The sequence below is a fragment of the Melospiza georgiana genome, chromosome 2, assembly GCF_028018845.1.
Source record: "Melospiza georgiana isolate bMelGeo1 chromosome 2, bMelGeo1.pri, whole genome shotgun sequence".
NCBI lineage: Eukaryota > Metazoa > Chordata > Aves > Passeriformes > Passerellidae > Melospiza > Melospiza georgiana.
The window spans coordinates 74,116,660-74,138,697 of record NC_080431.1 but is presented as its reverse complement, the minus strand read 5'-3'; the positions used below and the strand labels follow the sequence as shown (position 1 = coordinate 74,138,697).

General features: G+C 37.4%; 1 protein-coding gene across 14 annotated transcripts in view; it reads left to right on the top strand.

Annotated features, from left to right (window-relative positions):
• DLG2 (discs large MAGUK scaffold protein 2) overlaps positions 1-22,038 on the top strand; it is a 983,427-nt gene that overhangs the window by 689,418 nt on the left and 271,971 nt on the right. For all 14 annotated transcript variants that reach the window (XM_058044765.1, XM_058044759.1, XM_058044856.1 and 11 more), the window contains one exon: positions 18,334-18,470. In XM_058044765.1, coding sequence (XP_057900748.1) covers positions 18,334-18,470 — 137 coding nt within the window. The remainder of the gene's footprint in view (positions 1-18,333; positions 18,471-22,038) is intronic.

Genomic DNA, 22,038 nt, shown 5'->3' with positions numbered 1-22,038 from the left:
ATCAGACCAAATTCAACCATCTTTGGAGCTAAGCAGATCGTTGACATTTCAATTGACAGAATTTTCTGTGTTTCTTCTTTCTGAATTAAGTAAGAATTGTGTATTATTATCCAGTTGCCATGATTTCATCGACTCTGAGTAGAGACATCAAAGGGTATGGTGTTCCAGTGTGACCTTGTTTTTTTATTATTATGTCATGAGATGTTGGCCTTTTTGCTGTGGTCAAAGTTATTTCTGAGGCTTTTGCTGCAAATCAAGAGCTGTTAGCATGACATATAGATTCCCCTGATACTGTCATTGTCACCTTCACAGGTTTAACTCAGTGAACTTCTTTCTGAAAATTTGAGAGAAGGAAGATGTAGGGCTTGGGTTTGTTTTTGTTTTGTTTGGTTTGGATTTTTGTTCTGATTGCTTCCTTTAGAGACAGGTTTTATTAATTTCTGTGCACAGCTGTTGGATAAGTGATGGAGATGGATGCATCTCCAGCTTTTGTTCATATGGCATCCTTCTGGGTGACAGTAAAGCAGGCCGTTTAAAAATTCTGCACTGGATTTATCCCGTCCTTGTGGAAATGCTTCAAAGGAACTTGCTTTCTAAATGGATTTCCCAGTTACATAATGATCTCCAGCGTGCTGCTGAAAAGTTTCTTGGAACATCTTTTGTCTCGGGCTTGGATGAAAAACTGTGATGTGTGTGCTTTGGGATTTTACTTGACAGTGTGTCCTTTTACTCTCTGCAATTTTTAAAAATCCCAAAGACTAAGTGCCTTTTTGGTTTTGGTTTGATTTTTTTTGTCTATGCCAAGTGTAAGGAAAATTCCCCATGGATCTTGGCCAGCTTCTTTTTCAGTTCCAAGGTTTTCTCCTGACTAAATGTAATACAGTAAGTCTCATAATTTTGTCATTATAGCATGACTTTGTACTCCTTTTTTCCTCTAGGTTGTAAATTTCTGAGTCAGAAAATAGTTTCATCATTTCCCTTCCCATTCTAGAGTGCTGTGTAAGAGTTAAAAGGGGAGCTAGAGAAGATCCCTTTCATTAGGTTTGCCATTGCTGTTTTCATCAGGAGGACAGGAGGTGCAGCAGACAGTGCAGTGAGTGTTAATTGTCTCATCAGTATTTCCAGATGCACAATAAATCAAAAGATAGGGAAGGACAGTGTGGCATCATTTGCTAATCTACTGGGCTGAGGATGGAAAAAACCTTTCTGTAGACAGGAGGTCAACATCATTTTTCCTTTTTCTTTTAATGGAGTAGTGAGGATTTCCTAGGGAGTGGCAGTTTTCTTGGCCTTTTTCCTCTACCTATCTGATCCTTGTTTTAAATTCTTCAGGTAAATTTTAGAGAATGATTATTATGCTTGATCTTTCATCACTTTAATATTAATTTTTCAAAAGTTATATGACAACTGTTGCTGGAACCTGATTGACATCCTGATGCCACAGAAGATGGAGATTAGCCTGCTATGTTGAATGTGTTTATTGACACAATGTATTTTATTTCACCTGAGTAGTCTGAAAATCCTTATGTTTCCTTCTTTGGAGACCTTCATCCTTTTCTGAATGTAAAGCCTAATGTGAAAATTAGGCAGATTTTTTTCAAATACACGAAACTACAGAACAGTATTTTCATCCTTTATTGTTAAGTTAATTATCTGTGCAGCAAGGTCTGTCTTCTTGATAGTTTTTAGATGTCCAGATCTTTCTCAAGACATCTGCTGTCTGGTAAATATCACACATCAGCAAAATACTGCATTGTCATGAAGACCACCTCTGAAAGAATAAATAGTATTTAATTAAATTTTTGTAGCATGAGGAGCTGTAGCTCTTCCTTTTTTCTCTTCATTTTTCTTGTCTCTTTTTGCCCTGTAATTGTAAGCATGGGCAGACAGTATCTTAAGTCTTCTGAGAATGGCATTACAGATTCTACTCATAGTTGAGAGACAAAGCTGCTGCAGCTTTAGAGATTCAAGTAATGTGGTAAATAAAATATCATAATACAACCTATTTTAAAATTATTTTAGATTGTCAGTATTATTCTTTTGTTTGCACTGGTTGGGAAAAAAAAGGAAATAGTTACATTAAGGCATCTCTGAGCATCTGAAGGGAATAGCTGTCTTAGAAAAACACCAAAGTGATTAACGGCAATAGTTGTTCATCTGGCTCTTTCTAGTCCTTTCTGGACTACCTTAGTCGTTTCTGCAGGTCTGTCATCCTAATTTTGCTTTCAGTATTCCAAATTCTAGATGAAATTTCAATTATCCTTCATTAAAAAAAATAAATGATACATTAGTCAAATAAAAATTTCTCAATAGTATTTCATCTTTGACTTGCCATTTATTATTTTAGAACATTTGTCCAACAGCTTTGAAGAGCTGCTTTTCCTTCATCAGTTTGGGGGTTTTTTTGTTTGTTTTGTTTTGTGTCTCTGAACATGGTGTTAGAATTCCTAGAAATCACAGCTATTTTCTGGAGTTCGAGTGGAAAACCCTTTGCTGTTTGCCATGGAACACCCTGTTGGTGCAGATGGTCGTTCTTTGCTATTGGGCTGTCCTAAGATATGAGACCAAGAAGTCTAGGCTCTGGGACTCCAGTGCAAAGATGTTCTGTTTCTGCCTGTTTCACATCAGTGATGTGTACCAAAGGGCAGCTGAATTTTATATGCAGTGAAGGTTCCTCTGTTGCAGGCACAGTGAGATTCTTACAGAAACAAAGTAGAGCCTTGCTGTGTGAAACCCTTGTGCTCCCTGACATGTAGGCAGCTGCTCTTCAATTCTTCTTTTGAGCTGGCAGTAAAGCCATTGATTTATGACAGTGTCACTTGTTCTTCTTACCTTGCAGAAACTCGCTTAAGATTTTTTTCATTCAGAAATTCTGCTACTTGGTCCAATTTCAAGTTGATACATTTTTCTCAACATTAAGCTTTTGATGTGCTTGATAGATGAAAAAATCTTCCAGTGCAGATTTTGGCTGTTGTTGAATAACAAAGGCAAGGAGATAGCTAAATGCTTATATCTTTAGTGGCTAATTTTGGAGAAAAATGCAATTCTGAAAGCTTGAAAAAGCAAATTATATCTGTGGAGGAAATCTCTGTGAAACCATAAACACTAGGGATTATATCCAAAATATTCCAAGAGCACAAAGCTCTGTGTTCATTAACTGGGATGTTGGCTTCTGAATTTTGAGTAATAGCTTATATGAACAAATAACAAAGTGGCTCTTGGATTCTTTAAAAAAAAACCTGTGCTATCATTATTTTTTGATAGGAAGAAACAGTTGCAAAGCAAGATCTTGGAGCTTCGTGACATGTAAAAAAGGGTATAATGACACAAAAACTCTTTAGGATATGATAAAAGATACATTGCATAAGCTAAAAGAACGATACCCCCAAGATATGCTTGACATGTTTATTTTGGAAAGTGGTATTTGCAAATAAGAATATGATAGACTTTTCTTTCTCAAAACTGTGTTTTGGTTTTTGTTTGTTGTGTGTCTTATGCAAAACAATTTGTAGGTTGTCTTATGAAATTAATACAAAGGCATATTATTCACTCCAACAGAGAGAACTGAAATAAGGAAACAAAATTACAGCAAATAATTTAGTAAAATTGTTTATTGTGGGCATATGTGCATTTTATATACTGTAATAGAAAAATAAACTCAACGTAAATGGTAGGCCAGGCGTAAATCTCGTCCCCAGTCTGTAGGTCAGATGTGTATCATTTCAAATTATTATCAAATGTCATAGCCCAAATTTCTGAAAGTTATTTTTAAATTACACTTTTAAATACTACTATAGCAAATCAGATCCCCTCTGCAATGCAGGATTGTAATTTTAGAGATGCACTTGGCAGTTACAGAGAGATGTTGTGATCATAGGTGCTTTCAAGACAAGATGTGAAAAGTGCTTACCTTTTTGCCAGCATCAGTTTTCACAGAAAGGTCATCTCTTGCAGGGTTGCTATCATGATCAAAATCAGCAACAAAGGGACAAGATCTCAGCCTCAAACAAAGAAGCAATAGGTCTGTCAGCACTTAGAGAAGCTACATACTCACACACTCACAGGTCCTGATGGTCTTGATGGCAGACCAGCAGAATTTATGTGATGAAATTTGAGTGGTGACATTGGTCAGGCTTGAGCACCTGTGGGGAAAAGGTAAAGTGAAAAACGGGAAAGATGAAGCAGAAAATGCATCCTTAATGAACTGAAAACAAGAGGAGCCGAGGGACTGTGAAGCCATCAGTGTATTTTTAGAATCTCAGAAGAATATTTGAAAAAGTAGGAAATCTCTTTATAAGCATCTAGAAAAAGGGTGTAGAGTAATGATAACTAGAAGAGACCATCCTTCTCTTCTGCAACGTTTCCTCTTTTTTCTCAGATGACTCCATGTGCTGGGAGGGTTCAACACTGAAAGTGGGCTGAGGAAGCAAAGATGTAATTGAGCAGGGTCAACTGCAAGGTGCTTTCAGTAGAAATAACCACATATCTGCTAAATAGTGCTAACATAAAACTGTAGGAAAATAATGTGGAAAAGTAGCTAGAACTTTGTTAGCTGTAACATCTTGTCTCTAACACATCCTGCTGTGATGAAGCATTCAAATAATATATTTGGTTTTATAAATTGAGGTATGGTTTACAAAGACATAGGAGCATTCCTTTCATCTTGCACAGGTAAAGCTTTGAGCTCTGTACTTCAAGAAGGGTGTATGCCAGTTGGAGAGATTCCAGGGAAAGCTGTAAAAATGATCAGAGATTTAGAAAGCCTGTCCTACAATGAATAAATGAGTGATCTGAAGCCATTTATCTGAAATACCTAAGACTAAGTGGGAGGTGGGGGGCAGTTTATCAGCACCTGATAGCAATCTTGCCTTTCAGCACATCTTTGAAGAGTGAGTTTGCCCTCTGTGCTCCCTAGGGAGGGTGTGAAACAAAATTTAATAGATAAATAATAAACAAGATTTGTACTAGATGTAGAAGAAGTGAGGATTGTGATTACCAGGGAGAACATCAGGTCTGTAGCATGGGAAATACTGGGTATGCTAGGCAGCCATTTGTTAGACACAGTGCAACTGTAGCTGCTTCTACCTCAGATTGAGAAAAATAATGATCCATTGAGTTTCTTCCTGTCCCAAGATTCATAACAAAATTTTCTCATTTCACTATACTTTGAAGACAAAGAGTAGTCATGGGGCTATTTAAGTTCTCCATCTGCAGAAATGAAAAGGGTGTCTTCCAGACAAAAAACCACATCCTTTGCCTGTCCTCAACAGTAATTTTATATTTTTCTTTTCCATATTTTTTTGCTTTAGGAAGGATAAAACATTTTAGAAAAAACTTCTGTGTATGAGAAAATATTAATGAATATTAGAACAGATAATCTGGTATCTTAATCTGCATTTCTCTGTCTTTTCAAATTTTCTGTTGCTCAAGATGGGATCATGCTTTAGGAACAATTTGATCTTGTGAGTGGCTGGTTCTTCACCAAAGGGTGTTTTCACAGCATGTTTCAGTATTTGGAGACTGGTAAAAACTCCTTTGTTTTGGACTGTGCCAAGTCTTTTAATGCTATGTCTTGACTTCATATAAACAGTTTTGTCCAGCTTCAATCAGAGCTGAGTTTCTTTACGCCTAAAATCAGTCTTGTAGACTTCGGGTGAGTCTCACTGGTATGAATCTTTCGATCCAAATATCTGCCTAAATTTTCCGAATGGGGCCCAGAAATCGCCCGTGAATAAATCAAGATATTAGTACATTCATTCTTTCCCCCAGGGTTTCATTTTTTATTGGAAATGCTGCACATATAGTTCCCAGAGACTGACCCTGGCTCTGGCATTGCAGGAAAGTTCAGTGTTTATTATTAGTTGAAATAGCTGATAGAAAGGCCACGTTAATATTCCTCCTAGCTGGAACCCCTCAAGGGACTCACAGCAGGGTCTTGTGTTATGCTAGATCTCATTAATAGGGAAACTCTTACTCACAGAAAATCTGTAGTGTTTTCTCAGGCTTGAACAACCATATTTTTTAAGTGTTACTCTGCATTTCAACTCTGCTAAGCACACGTTCTTAGAAAATCTTTAATGGTCTAGGACCAGTATGAAAAAAAATCTGTAATTCTGTTTCAAATGTGAGTTCATATTATCTTGCTAGTTAGTTATGCTAGAATGCAGTTCCCTTTGCAAATATTTGACATAATTTCTGAGAAGTCATAGAGTCATACGATGATTAAAGAATATTTTGGGTTGGAAGGGAGCTGTAAAGGTCATCTACACCCAGCCTTCTTGCAATGATCAAGGACATCTTCAGCTAGACCAGCTTTCTCAGACCTCCATTGAACACACCCCCATCCTTGATGGGGCATCATCCAAGGTGGGCCATCCACAGCTTCTCTGGGCAAGCTGCATCTCACCACCCTTACAATAAAGAGTTTCTTCTCAATGTCTAGTCCAAATCTACCCTCTTCCAGTTTAAAGCTGTTACCCCCTGGCCTGGCACTAGAGGTCCTGTCCTCATCTTTCTTAGAAAGGCACAAGTGTCTGACTTTACTCATTTTACTCTGTGAGAGTATAGGGTACTTCTCACTGGCAAATAAAACATTTCTGCTTCACTTTGCTTCCTAGAGTGCTGCAAGACAGCATCATCAACAAACTGAACTAGGGGACCAAACTGCAGTTTCAGACAGACAAAAAAAATCAAAGCAAAGTGCAGTGACTCATTAATCCATTTTCAGAGTATCGTTGTCTTATTACTTCTGTTCAATAAGCACCCATCTCTTTTCCTCCTCTGTATCATTTATATACCTGTTCAACTTTTAATATCATGGCTCCATAAATTGCCTTGCATAAAAAAGCAAAATTACATGTACATTTGTGCCTTGATTTCGCTCAATGGTTTTAAGAAGGAAGTAACTGAATGGATGACAGATTGATTGTTTACAGGTTGATTGCAAATAGATAAGAGGCTGCAAGATGAACTTTGATTTCATTTTGTATTTTCAAGCTTCAACATAATTGACAGAGCTTTTCAGTAAAGTATTTCTGCTCAGCTTTGCAACAGGGATGAGAAGATAAATGTTAGATTTCCCTCATCAGATGGAGGACAAATAAACGAGGCTGATGAGTCTGTCCTTGACAGGTATGGTTTTTAAACAGATCCAAAACTGACAGACTGCTCCTTCTATCTCCATTTTTTTGGTAACAAATTATTAAATATTTGTCTCAAAGAGCCATTCAACTTAGCAGAGAACCAGCTATACTCATTTAAAGATATATTACCTAATGTTTTACAAAGTAAATAGCATTTCTCCCTGAATTTGAATAATTTTCTCATGTGTCAAGTCTGTAGATTTCAAAACTGAATCTATATGAGAAAAAAAATGGCAGGAAAAGCACAGATTTACGTAGTACAAAGACTTAAAAAATTAATGTTTCATCAAAAAGTGAAAAATACTTTAAGGCAGATCTTGATGTGCTCATCTACAGGAACATGATTTTCATTTGCATTATTAGGAGATTAAATACCTTGTTCTACTGTCAGTAATTACAGTAATTTGTGCAGAAAATGGCATAGGTACTATTTGTTAATGTGGCAAACTGTGATCGACTGTCAGCATGAGTTTGGTTCCTACACCTGAAACAGCTGGTGTGTTTTGTGCATGGAAAGTGAGCCATGTTTCAGGATTTGAACCCCAGTTAATATAGAATGTGAAAACAATAGGAGTCTTCTCATTGCAGTTGCTCCAGGTGTCTGTAACTGCCTGTCTCTTGGCACTGCACAGGAGTCATGCCCTGTTACATTTTCCCTTTGCCCAAACATTATGTGTCCAAATATATGTAGCATCAGGAATTAAATAAGGTCAAGTGAACTTTAGGAGCATGAACAGTAGGTGAAAAGAGAAAAAAAAGCTCCAAGATTTTTTTTAATTGTCTGTGGAAGAGAGAGGAGACAGTCAGGGAAAGGGGACTTCTCTTGGTTTTGCACCAGTGAGATCAATGTCTGCCATGCTGATCCCATTTCCAGATACTTGTCTTCAGAATGAAAACCTTAGAGAGCCGGTTGATTATTGGTTACATATTAATGGAAAATGGCATTTTTAACAGAAGAGGCAGTTAAAATAAATGTGGCTATAAGGGCACATTTGGTAATGAGGCTAATTGTCTTAAAAATTTGGGAAAAAAATGGGACAGTAGAGATAATTTGATTTCCCCCTTCCTTCAAGCTGTATTCATTAACTATACTCTAGATTAGACATTCTCACAATGGACACAAAGGTGGTTAAATGCAACATTCTCAACATTGCGCTTCTCTTGAAAGGGTAGGTTAAAGGTTTCATAGTTGATTCTCATGCCAGAAAAAGAGGTTCATAATACCAGTGTATCTTTAAGAATGAAAAATTGCAGAAATATTGAATAAGCATTATTATTACTGCACTGTTTTCTTCCACTATAGATCTGTCTTAGCTCTCAAGAGCCTTACAAACCTTTGATTGTTAACTTCTCTTTGTCTCTTAAGCTTAGGAGAGCAATTTTATTTTTCCTTTTCCTCCTAGTAGGACTTGTGCTGTAAAGGTATATTTTTATCGACTGTTTTTCAGGTGCATTACTAGCATAAAGAGCCATTCCTGTCCTACTCTCTTTAGTTACTTGCTGCTATCCCTGTATCTTTCCTTCTTCCCACATCCTTCAAATTGAGTTTGCAGGGCAGCAGTGATGACCTTGCAGTGCTCTCCACAGGAGTCCCAGATCTATAATGAGGGGCCAGATACAAAAGTGTGGTGCTAGCAAAGGGGATGTGTGAACCCACCACTATCCTCATCTGCCAGCTCCTACTGCTGCAATCTTTGCAATCTTTGTGGATGATGGTCAATATGCACCTAGTCTGTGATTCAGGTTAATTTGGCTTGGTTTTCATGCCATTTTCAATTTGCCATTTGCTATGACATTTTCATGGCTAAGAAAGAAGGCAGAGAGTACATCAGAGTTGTCTCTTTCAGCATTAGTGAGTTTTTAGGTCAGCATATGACAATTTTAAAAATGCGCTGTGCAACCTTCCACCTGGCTTTTTTGCTGCTTATTAGGACAACTGGCTGCTTAAAATCATGGAATGATTTGAGCTGGAAGGGACCCTAAAAATCATTGCATTCTTTCCTACTTGCCATGGCCAGTGACACCTTCCACCAGACCAGCTTGCTGAAAGCCCCATCCAGCCTGGCATTGAACGCTTTTCCAGGATCTTCTTCATCTGTAGTCTTGTATAGCCCAGCTGATTTTTGCCCAAGGGAATGAAAGAGCAGGGGTGAGGATAGGATTAAAAAACCCAGAACAAAAACCTCTTGCCAAGAAGAAATGGCAGTGTTATATAGAATAGGAAGTATGAGAAAAAAATGTGTTGCCTTTAGCAGTCCCTTCATGTCGCATTCAGCCATACAGGTCACTTATGCTGTGTGTAACATTATTCCCTGCAAGATATAAATGATCCTGTCACCAGGCAGCCAGCCACATGATGTCTACCCTGATCAAAAATTCCGGTTTTTAGTGCCTCTGGGTCTGAGGATTATTTGTCCTTGTGGGTGCACCGAAAGTATAGAAAAAGCTTCCGACATGCAAAGGAAGTGACCATTCATTCCGTTCAGTTGGAGGCATATGGAAATGTGAGAAAAAAAAGGCTTGTAAAAACTTCAGATATAAGCAGCTAATCCTGTTCCTAAGTGGCAGATCTTGGGTTTTTCTGTTTCAAAACACTAATCTTCACTTTTTAAAAAACCTAATTTGACTGGTCTTAACATGAAATGTTTAGACTTGGTGTATCATGTGTTTATTTCCAAAAGAATCAAACCCCTTGCTATAATTCTTGGAGTGTCAGTATATGTCAAAAATGAAATAATTTTCTTTTTTTGCGCTTACACTGGTAAAATTTTGACAGGGTAGTTTAATGTGATTTTCAGTGAACTAGAATCCTCATTAATGCTTTTAAAGTCAGATTATTGTCAATAATTAGGAAAATTCCCTGATCTTTTCAAGTTAAATTGTAAAGTATTCTTAAGAATTACTGTTATGCAATTAGGCCATTTCTCCTTGTCTATGCTTTCTAGGAATATTATTCCTAATTAATTTGAATAAATGTAAAATACAGAATAAACACAAGTTCAAATGAGGCTCTATCTGTATTTTCCTAACTTATCCTTCCTTTTCTGCTACATCTCTGGAGAATGTATCTTTAGGGATAAATACATGCAGGCAAAAAATAATGGAAAAACATCAAACTGCAAAACAATAGAAAAGAAGGGATTCTTTTCATTTGCTTGTTAGATAACTTCTTTACAAATAGCAGTGTAATTTAAGATATGTTTTCAAGGTTTTATGAAAGATTGTAGAAAGATTAGCTTTAGTATTATGGTAATGTAAACCAATGCTCTATATACTATACCTACAGCATGATTGTTTTTAAACATGCACTCGCTGCCTTGGAGCTTTATTAACATTTGCATCATAGTCTCAATTTCCCATCATTTCCTTTCTGGCTGGAAGTGTAAAGGTTTATTTTTAAGCCAAGGAAAGGAACGCTGTCTCCTGAGAGCAGATTTCCCTCTTTCTGTCATATTTTAAGCTAACAAATTTGGCTGTAATGTTTGATTTTGATGCCCTAATAATGAAAACATAGTTGGAAAATTGTTGAAGTTTTTTATATTTTCTTATGAGGCTACAGCTGAGTAACTCAGCAAGAAAATCCCTGAAATATACAGATGATTTTTTTCCATATTCTTGACTCTTTTGTTTCTGACTTTTATGGGTCTGAGATGACATTGATGAACCTTGTGTCCAAAGAGGAGATGGAATACTTTGCACTCCCCTGCCCCAGCAGAAGAGCAAGCTCAGAAAATGGTGGGAAGGGGTTCTCCATGACATCTCAGCAGGAGGCTGTTCTGGAACAGATGTAAGGAAGTGTAGTTTAGCAGCATGGTAGCCAAATTTTAAAAATTACGTATGCTGGAAACCTGCTTAGATATTCTCAATCAAAGGTATGGAAATCAGCCTGCAATCCCTCCATCACCAGACAGCAGCTACCACCACAGTTTCGCCTCTGAGTTTTAGCTGGCTGCCACTTTTCCAAGCCTTCAGTCCTTCAGAGGACTTTGTGATAGTATGAATGTACATATGCAGCAGTGTCTTGAAGCCATTTTAATCTCAGTGAGATCAATATCTCTGTTTTTATCAAGAATCAAGGACACACCTCTGCACATCCTTGCACTGGACTGTGCAGCAAGTTTGTGTTACTGTAATGTTTTAAATGCCAATGATCTTTGTTCTTTTTATTAAATCAAGAATAGTTAAAATTAAAACTAACTATACTATTGTAGTTTACTTTAAAAATTTGAATTCGCAGAGCTAAAAAATCATGCAGATAAAGGTAAGTTAGATGAAAAATTTTACTGTTTAATTTCTGTTAAAACCTCAACTAAACTCTGTCTTCATACATAAAAATATCAGTGATCATTTAAAAGAAAAGCATTCTGCTTGCCTCCTGTATTATCCCAGCTGCCATCCAGCCATAGCCTCTTGGTGAGCACGCTGGCCACACTTGGTGGGAGTGCTGTGTGTGCTGCTCAGTTTGATCCTCAGCAGAGGCTGTACTGAAATCTGGCATCCCTATTGCCTCAGTAGCATGGAGAGGTGAGGCACTGGGTGCCAGAGTGTAGAGATTAATGAAAATGATAGCTATAAAAATGGCTGTGGGCAGGAACAAAGAAAATGTGTAAAAACAGTTGGGTAAATACCTGAAGGCACAAATATATAATGCCACACAGTGTAAAGGGAACAATAATTTTCACTTTGTGTAAGGTGCTTTTGGACAATATTCTTCTTACCTAGTGGCACTGTACATCATTTTTATTCTATCTGACATCAACTGGGAAATAAACTGAAACATTAGATATTTCTGAAAGAAAATGTCAAAACAATAAGGAAGATGCTTGAAGTTTTTAACCTAAGGCCATTAGAAAGAAACACCAGATAACAACATGCTGTGTTAGATGTGCAGGGGCTTGGGCCTTCTCTGTGGTCTAGGCTATTATCCAATTGTTAGTTACAAAAAGAGCTCTCTGAAGTGATCTCGGAGCAGGGTCTGAAACAAGAATTAGCAATGACAATAAAATTAGACAGCTTTTAAATATGTTACGAATATTAGTAAAATTTTTATGAATCATACTGTATTTTAGATTGACTTTTTCATCCACAGAGCAAAATGTAGTCAATAAGTCCTTCTGGCATAAGATGTCACATGCATCAGGCATAAGAATTGCTATAAGAACTCAATCAAATAAATTGATATTTGACTCTACTGCTACAACATGAAGAGGATGAGATAAAGTGACTTCATATACTTGGGATTAATAGTTTCTTAAGAACTGATTCATAGGATGACAAAGAAAGAGCTCTGTAGAGGAAGATTGGTCCCTCTTTGTAACATTGTATAATCCTTGTGACACAAACTTTAATTTTTATTTTGTGATGTATTTTATTTTTGTATGCACCAAATAAAAAAGGACTCTTCTGTCAATAATGAAAAATAGCCATAACTCACAGCTATAACAAGCATATTATTGTTATTGTAGTGTTATTGTAAATATGTGCTATATGTGTCCTCCAGGAAAGCTGAAACTGGCAACAGGAGGCTTGAGCAAAGGGCATGGGGAGACATTCCCTAGTACTCCTTTGTTTATAATTAATATTTTTAGAGTTTGTTTACTCATATAAACTGGACATAACAGTGGTACGTGTCAAAACAAGTTAATCATTATATCAGTCAAAGCATTTTATATTACCCATGTTCCTTTCCTCCCTGAAAGTGGAATTTGATTAATTAGAAACCTGGATTGGGCATTATTGTTCCAGGTTTGACAACTTTAACAAGCAACATCTTTCGTAGCTGTGTTTTGGAAGTGGCTGGCCCTTGGAAAGGCAGGAGCTGCCCCAGCTTGGGCTCCTCATTGCCATGTCCAGTTATTTGCAGGAGCATGGATGGTGTGTCATATGCCACGGAGCAGGCAGGCTTGCAGTGTCAGGGAAGGGCCACAGTGGGGCAGCTTGTTGGGGGTCCTTTCTGGTGGTGCTTTCTGTTTTGCTGCATGAAAGTTTCTTAAAATCTGAATGCGCAGAGTGCTCTGGCGCAAATCAGTTTTTTCACACCTATAGAAAATAAATGTGGCAAAAAGCAATGAGAGAATGTGTAGGGAGGGGTAGTGACATTTATTCATGAAATCTCTAAATAAGTTAACCATTTATGATTTTCCTTTCAGGTATTTCATTCACATCCCCCAGGGTGCATGTGCTGAGGTGGTCTGGTTCACTTGTGTGTGACACAAAGAACATGGGACATCAAACCCTTATCACATCTCTTGGCATTTTCTTGATTGGCAACCATGAAATGACAGATTTTTGGATAAATTATTTATACCCTCTAGGAGTCTACTGTTATTATGGGTGGTCCTTTATATTGAACGCTCCTTTCTTCAGTCTCTAAGCCACAAGGTGGCTGCTCATCTGCTGATTTTTTTTCATTTAGTAAACACACCTTTTTATTGATGTAATCTGCTTCCCTGTTAGGCTTACAGGCAAGAGAACGGCAGATGTCACATGCTGCAGTCTTGCTGCCAACATCCCACTGTCATGGTACAGGGTCTTCTGCTGGCAAGACACCTGTTCAAAGGTCTTACAGAGTCCAGACATTCTGTCCAGGCTTGACAGAAATTACTCATTTTGATTTTTATTGCTTGCATGCTCTGTACTGTCAGTACATCTGATTTCTCTAACCATTGGTCATTCTTCTAGTATTTAGATTCCTATTCCCATTCATATTTCATTTGTTGATATGGTAATATTTCTGTTGAAAGTCCTATGCCTGTTGTGGTTTCACTAAGTCTATGCTCACAGGTCAGTTATGAGGTAAGGTGTACTGTGGTAGTGCTAGGAATTAGGAATTACCTGTTTTATGTCTCTAAAGCACACTGTTTGGTTAACTATCTGAAAATCAAGCACTTCTTAACTATATTTTAGAGTTATGTCTTAAATGCTGCTATCTTTGGATTCCCTTTATTGGGAGCTGTGAAACTCATGTTGGATTTCTGTTTTAAAATCCTCGCTCTGTTTGCTGATTAAAAATAGGCTTGGTTCTCTGTGTAGGATAGTAAGCAAAATGCAACATCCGTTTTTGACATTCTGACTGAGTTTCTTTAACTTCACTTCTCATTAGAAAGCTGACATTACATAGCTGGAGTTCATCTTTTAGGCTCCCTCTCTGGTTACTGCAAAGTGGTATACCTGCAGTGTAATTAACCCACTGTGTCTTTAACAGAGGTTTCATTACTTAAAGTATTATTATTATTTATTTTTATTAGTCCAACTTGCTGAGCTAACTATATGCGGAGCGTCCAAGCCTACTTTCACTAGAAAAATAGAACATTTTGTTTTACTTACATTGTGATATATTTAAAACATGAATCTGGTATGGCAAGTAATGCAAAATAGATGTAAATAGCCAAATATTTTAACATTTCTTGCTAATAATCCCAGGAAAAGATATTACTAAATATCTTCGACTTATTAATAGCAGCATGTTTTTTCTGCAGTTTCCAGTTTTGGTGGAATAGCTTTTTTCCCTGTCCTTTTTCCTCTTTCTGATACCAGAAACGTCTTCTATTTCATGGGATTATTAGACATTGTTTTTCATAGGATAAATGATCAGCATTTGTGGAACCCAAGGGCAGATGAATTTTACAAACACAAGTCCAGTGGAAATGGAAGGAAATGAGGTTTGACTCAACTTTCCTAGTTTACACATTGAGTCAATCTGATAAGGGCCTGTCCTCTTCAGTGATTTTGAACAAAGCTGTTTGACTTGGATGTGCACTTTTTTCCTTTCCTTTTTTCCATTTCTCACTTTTTTACATCCTGAAGTAGTCTCTTCTTCACTGAACCACAGAAACATGGAATGGTTTGAGTTGGAAAGGATCTTTAAGTTCCAAACCTGTTACTCATTAGCATTAGATCAGGTTTCTCAAAGCCCCATTCAACCTGGCTTTGAACATCTCCAGGGGTGGGGCATCCACAGCTTTTCAGGGCAGCCTGTGCCAGTGCCTCACCACCATCATCATAAAACATTTCTTCCTCAACTTCATTCTGAATTTATCCTCCATCTAATTCCTGTTGTGAGGAATTTGAGCACTCTCTCCAAAATCAGCTGTTTCCGTGAAGCAGATTGCGCATCAGCCAAAGAGGAAGTGATCAACTCCTGATCTGTGTTCTGATAGAAATGTTTTCATAACCAAAGGAATCAACAACAAAAAGGTTCTGCAATCAAATATGCTGCTTTATGAAAAATACCATTTAGAAAACATACCTTGTTCCCTTGTTTGAATGATTCTATGCTTTTAAAACAGAGTAAGAATCTGATGTAACACTAACCTGGTGTAGTGAGTGATCAGAGATGCACACTAGGATTGAGCAAATCTTACTGAAGTGTTCAAACAGAAACCTTCAGTCTAAATGAACTCAGATTGTGAGCTTTCATAGCACTGATCTTCCCACTCACCTCTTCCCACATCCAGACCCCAGCCTTTCAGAAACCAAAAGCATGATTCACCTCATCTCTTTCACATGTCTTGTTGAGCTGAGATGAATCATACTTTAAAAGCTCTTAATGAATTTTCATTTATCGTACAGGTAGTATAAATGATAACCATAGTTGTCTGATGTCATTTGGCCATGTGAATCCTACCCAAAAGGTTTTGTGTAGTATGCTTTCCATGTGTCCTAGCAATTAGCAGAAGTAATTTAAATAAAATTAAATGGGGCATTGTTCCATTCCTGTTCCTTCTAAGAAGAAATCTTTCAAAGAAGGCAAGTATGATTAAGCAATGAAATTAAATCACTATTGATTGACATGGAAAATTTTTCTCTTCCTCAGTTTTCTTTCCTACCCACTCTCCTTTTGCTCCCTGCAGTATTACCCCATCTTGTTCTGCTCTTCTAAACCTTTCTGTAATCACTGTTGATTATTTGGGTGCCCAAAGTCAGACCTTGCTTACAAGTGCAATGTAGCCCCTGCATTGTATCACATCTAAATTTTATGTAGACTGTAGTAGAAAAAGTTACTCCTTCCATTATTTTAAGCTTCACTTTTGTGATTTTTTTTTCCACTTTTTGGGAGCAGCTTGTGTTGGTGCTTTTTTTTTTACAGTTTCATACATCCATTGTGCTACAGCCATGCAAACAGCAAGCCAAGCCCCCACTGAGCACTGCAGAAAGTGCAGGTGATTATCTTGGATAATACTTGCTGCTGTTGCAGCAGGACCAGGCTGAATTAGAACCTACTTTCAGCACACCCAGCTGTGTGTGCAGAAATGGCCTTGCCCTTTACAGGGGTACAGTGTCAATAAAGGGGAGAGGAGGAGATGGAAGTGCTCCCCAACCTGTTCTTCCCATGGTCATGCCCTAGGTGAGCAGTGGGGCTGAAGAGAGCCCTCTGGCTGAGATCTAGCCCACTCATTTGCTCCCACCAGCATTCTGGAATATTCTTATATCTTTACTGGTAGAAGCCTATACAGATGGGGTTTAGATCACATTGATTATAATGATGTCACCAAGAAATATTATTCAGTCATTGTTCCTTGTCTACAACTAGTGTTAAAAAATCCATTCTTAATGTTTTATTAAAATATCTTTTCTCTTCTTTGTTAGCAGTCCCAGGAAAAATCCTGCCCTGCTGAAAAATCCTAATCTTTTTATCCATGTACTGACAGTAGCACATAAATAAGAGTGATTGTCAGCTTTAGCTGGAAATTCAATAAAGCTTTCTTTTAATTACCCTATACTTCTGAATTAACTTCGTGTGTATTGTTAATAGTCAATTAATTAAGTACTGTTTCAATTGGAGATATAAATTCAAAGGTTTCTTTTTGTAATTTACTGGTGTGGCACATTCCATTAAGTTGTCCATTATGGTACCTGACCTCACATCTTTTTGAAGCTAAAATAATTATCAAATGAAAATAATGTGGTAAAAAAAAAAGAAAATATTTAATTCACACTCCTTATCTTTGTACTCATACTAAGTACAAAGCTGCTAAAAATGTTGTGTACATTAAATACACACTGTCCCCTAAGTTTTATTGCCCAAGCAGTGTTCCTTTTGAGTTTGTGATGAAATGCCAGATTTCAGGCAACTCACTTTTTAATACTGCATTTTATTGCTCAGGCTACAGCAATTATCAACATGTTTCTTTTAGGAATGAGTGAACAGCGTAGATTTCATAGATAAAACCAGTGATTACTCTCTAAATAGATATAACTGTTTTTCTGTACAGCTAAAAGAGAAATCCCTAGCTGGAGCAATAATCTAAGCAGGGTATTGTCAGAAACAGCTTCTCTGTTCAGAGGGAAGTTCCCATTAACTACATAATCTCTGAAAAATTAGCTGTATGAAGTTAATTTTTATGGAAATCAAGCACAGTAATTTCTGTCTATTCTTTGACTGAGAGGTAAAAATGTTCTGAAAAATTAAAGTAATGGTTTGCTTGCATGTGCAATGTGTCAGAGGGTAAGAAATATAGGAAAAGGAGAAAAGGTCTTTTTTTCTTCCCCCAACATCTATTTTTTTGCCTTCCTTTAATCATATCAGCATGTATCATTGACATTGTTACAAAGTTTGGGTCTTTGAGTGTTTATCTAGGAATTTCACAGATCGCTGAATAGAAGTTAGATATTTACAAAGGACTGTTGCTTTCTTTATGTGTCCATAGCCACAGATTTGTGTCCTAAGGAAAAAACCCATACTTTAAATCAAACATCTACACCTTTTCTCTTTTATTTTCACTGACCCTTCACTGTGGTACTACACGAACTTGCAAAACCTTTGCTAGACATTTCCAAGTATTTTTCAAATTGTGTGGATAATCAGAACACCTTTCATTTTGTTCTGATAAATGGTGATGTATTTTATAGCGATATTTAACAAAATGAACTCCAAGTTCAGTGTTTTAATGCTGATCATGGAAAGCTGAGCCATAACTTCTTGATGTAGGCTGCACTGGACCCCAAGGATGAGGGTGTATAGAATCACCACTGGTTCAATTGTTTTTGTCTCTGCCTTTCTGTAATTGTAAATGGCAAAGAATTTCCTTGCTTTAGTTCTGTCCCTGACCTTGCAGGGAAAGTGAAAGAATATGTTATTTGTACTTCTGAAAAAAAATACTCAAAGTTTATATTGTAAATGTTAGTCCTCCACTTCTCTTTAGTGTTTGATGTTGTATTGCTAATGTTTTGTTTGCCATGTCTTTTCCAGGTCTAGGATTCAGTATTGCAGGAGGGGTGGGAAACCAACACATCCCTGGGGACAACAGCATTTATGTCACTAAGATTATTGATGGGGGAGCTGCACAAAAAGATGGGAGATTGCAGGTTGGAGATAGACTTCTTATGGTAAGTATGAGAAATTTTAATTCCATTTATTTAGCTGAAAATTTTTTCATAAAAGGACTTTTATTCACCATACATCTTTCTGGAGGTAACCAAAATGACTGCTATAATAATTGTATTTCCATCATCTTCATTTTCCCCATTTTTAAAATATTTTTCTAATATTGAAGTAAAAACCCCATTCCTCTGGAAAGCTAACATTTTATGAAGGCAGTGTATTATATTACTTTGACAAACCTTTTACAGAGAAGAGAATAAATGTCTTATGCACGTAAGGAACAAGTCAAAATGGACCATAAAACTTAAAAGATTTTAGACAAAGTGTTTGTTAAGGTAGTACTGATTCTACTGCTTATTGACTCCCATGTAGCAACTGTCAGGGGGCTACTATTTACATTTCAGTACTTGTAAGAATGCTTTACTTATGTGTTCCATATAGATGTTAAAAAACATCCCAAACATTTTCCAAAATTTCCCTAGTGCTGGTTCACTGTTTCTTATCAATAATGATTTCCCACTCACAGAGTTTGTTTAATTCAAGACTGAGGGGGAAATCCTGACCCTGGTGAATCAGCACAAGTTAATCTATGTCAAGTTGTACTCATGTCAGTGTATTTGCATACATCTCAGCAGGTAGAGAAATATTTTTTTAATAAGTGCAATGAAAAAAAAGAACAAACTAGTACTGCATTAGCCCTGTTCTGTGATGTGATATTTAAGCAGTCGACCTTTTTTGCTGCCTGTGAAGCTGGGCCTAATTGAGGTTTTCTTTATTTGGCCAGAGACATTATGTTCCAGTCACATATGAAGATGGGCATTAATTTTATGACAGAGTACTAAACAGAACTGGAAAGGCACTTGGTTGCTGGGTTGGTGACTCTTTATCTTTTTTACTTAACCCAAATGGGTAGATAAAACAGCTTAAGGATCAGCCTGTGCTAGCAAAATCAGAGCAAAATGAAACTAGAACTCAAAATTTCTTTGGCATTTTGTCTTTGCATAATCTCAGCATAGTGAAATTCAAGTCACTATTGGATGATGAAGTTTTGGCTTATTTTGGTGCAGTTATGTGTATTTTTATTTGCCAAATTTACACTTTCGTTATTTTGCAACTTGTTGCAAATCTGCTTCTGTTCAGCTGTTTTTGTTGCTTTTTACACTGATGAGAATTCCTTGCAGTTTTTGTGTTATCTGCAATTTTTTGTTACTTTACTCTTAATTTTTTTCCAATTCACATGAGGTAGTAAATATATTATATAAAGGGAAATCAAATAGATGCAAACCCCCCACATTCACCCTCTCCAATATAATTTCATAAGAATTAATTTAAATAGAAATATTTTCCATACCACTGTGCATTAATTCATTCTTCTCAGATTTTTACAGGAGTAGTTTATTAAGCATCTCAGCCTTCAAACTGTGATTCACTGCAGTCAGATATAGATGTTTCTACATTGTGACAATTGTGACAATTTTATACTTCTGAAAATGAGCAGAGGTCATTTGCATTACATTTGATGTCTTTGTTCTTCTTTCCTTTCAGTCTGGACTGTTTTTCTTTACTAAAGTGATGTCTCCTTTTATCACTGCATGTAAAATGAGCAAAAAAAAAATCATTCCAAGTATTGCTCTCCTCTAGATATGTACTTTCAGACCAAGCTTTTAACTGCTGCACAAGAAAATACTCTGTGTACTGTAATCATTACATATTCAGAGATTCGTTTACAAGATCAAAACTGTTTCTAAAATTCATGAAGATTGCAGCCATGTTTCTTGGTTCTCTCCAGCTAGACAACCTGATTTGTTTTTAACTTCTGTACCTTCAGTATTTTTTTATCATAATTTGTGGATTATCTGTCAGTTCATGGCATTAACTTCATGTTCCTTTACGAATAGTGAGTGAAAAAATTAATTACTTTCTTTTGGCAGTGTTTCAACAGAGTATTACCCTTGTCATCTATATGGTCCTACTTCTGCTTCACTGATTTCTTGATTATTTCTTCGAGCAGTTCCTCTTTTTTTATTTTTTCCTTCTCAGTAACACATCCTTTCTTGATCTTTGGTTTTTTCCATCATTCTCTACAGAATTTAAAAGAATTTGTCATCCTTCTGGAATTCTCAGCAGCTGCTGGGGAGCTTTTTTAATTTTCGTATCTGTGTTGTGATAATTTTGTGTGAAATGCTTTCAGATCCCGAAGAAAGTGCAAATCAAATTAATATAAATTTAAGAGGTGATGAAAGTGTAGAAGCAAAATAAAAACAAGCATTGAAATGTAAGACAAGAATTGGGCCACCTGAGCATTCTGCAGCTTGATGACCCTACTGTTATTAAATGCAGATTGCATATAGTATGTTAAGATTTCTGAAGATGTATTATGTAAATAATACCTTGTGATTATTGTGAAATCTGTGCAAGGGCATGTTACACAGTTATATTTTTGTGGCATTTAAGATCTACTAACCTCAGCACTTGCACGGGACAATGCTCCATTGCACATTAATCCTGAGGTACCTGTTTGTAAAAGTACTGGTGAAAGCATGAGTGTTTAAACCAAAAACTGAATGGTTTTTATAGGTATATATGAAAGGAAAAACCTAGAGCTCTCCTCTGAATACTTACAGCTAGGAGAAAAATACTCCCTCGCTGTGTTCAGGTGGTAAGGCCTCCTTCTGCTGGTGGTAATGCCAGCAGCGAGAATCCCACTGCAATCGCAATGGGTGTCTCAGCCTCTGTCCTCAGTGGAAAGGAGAAAAAGTAAAGCATGTACACAGCATCACAGACCACCACGGTAATTCAGGGCCAGCTATAGGGCCAGACAAGGTTGCTCAGGGATTTATCCAGGTGCATCTCAAAAATCTCCAAGGATGGAGATTGCAGAGCCTTTCTGGGAAACTTGTTCCACAGCTCAGCTGTCCTCCCGAGGAAAAGACTTCTCCTGATGACCTGTTTGACCCTCTCTTGTTTCAACATCTGCCTGCTGTCACTCATCCTGTTACCACACATGACTGAAAAGCTTAGCTTTGCCTTGATGATCTTCCTGTAAGCACTGGGGGTCTGTTAAAAGCTGCCTTCAGAGGAACCCCTTCTCCAGGCCGAAAGTGCCAAGATCCCTCATTTTCTCCTCAGCAGGTCAATGCTCCATCCCCAGCCATCCCAGCAGCATAGCTCTCAACTTGCCTCCTTCTGTTATCTTTCCTGTAGTGCAGGACCAGAACTCAACAGAGTTTCCAGGTTCAGGCTAATGAGTGTGAGCTATTGGGGAATAATCCTTTGCTCATTCTCCAGCCTCTGCTCCTGCTCATCCAGCCCAGGATGCTGTTGACCTCTTTGCTGCCGAGACACACAGCTGGCTCATGCCTAGCTTGCCATCCATCAGGAGCCCCAAGCACTTTTCCATAGAGATGCTGCCAGGCTGTCAGTGCCCAGCCTGTGCTATTGATGGGAGTTAGCCTGTGCCAGGGGCAGGATTTACTGTTTCTTCCTGCTGAACATCATAAAGTCTTCTTCAGGTCCTCGTTCCAATCTTTGGCAGCCCTGCCTTTGAGTATCTCACAGTGAAATGAAGTGTCA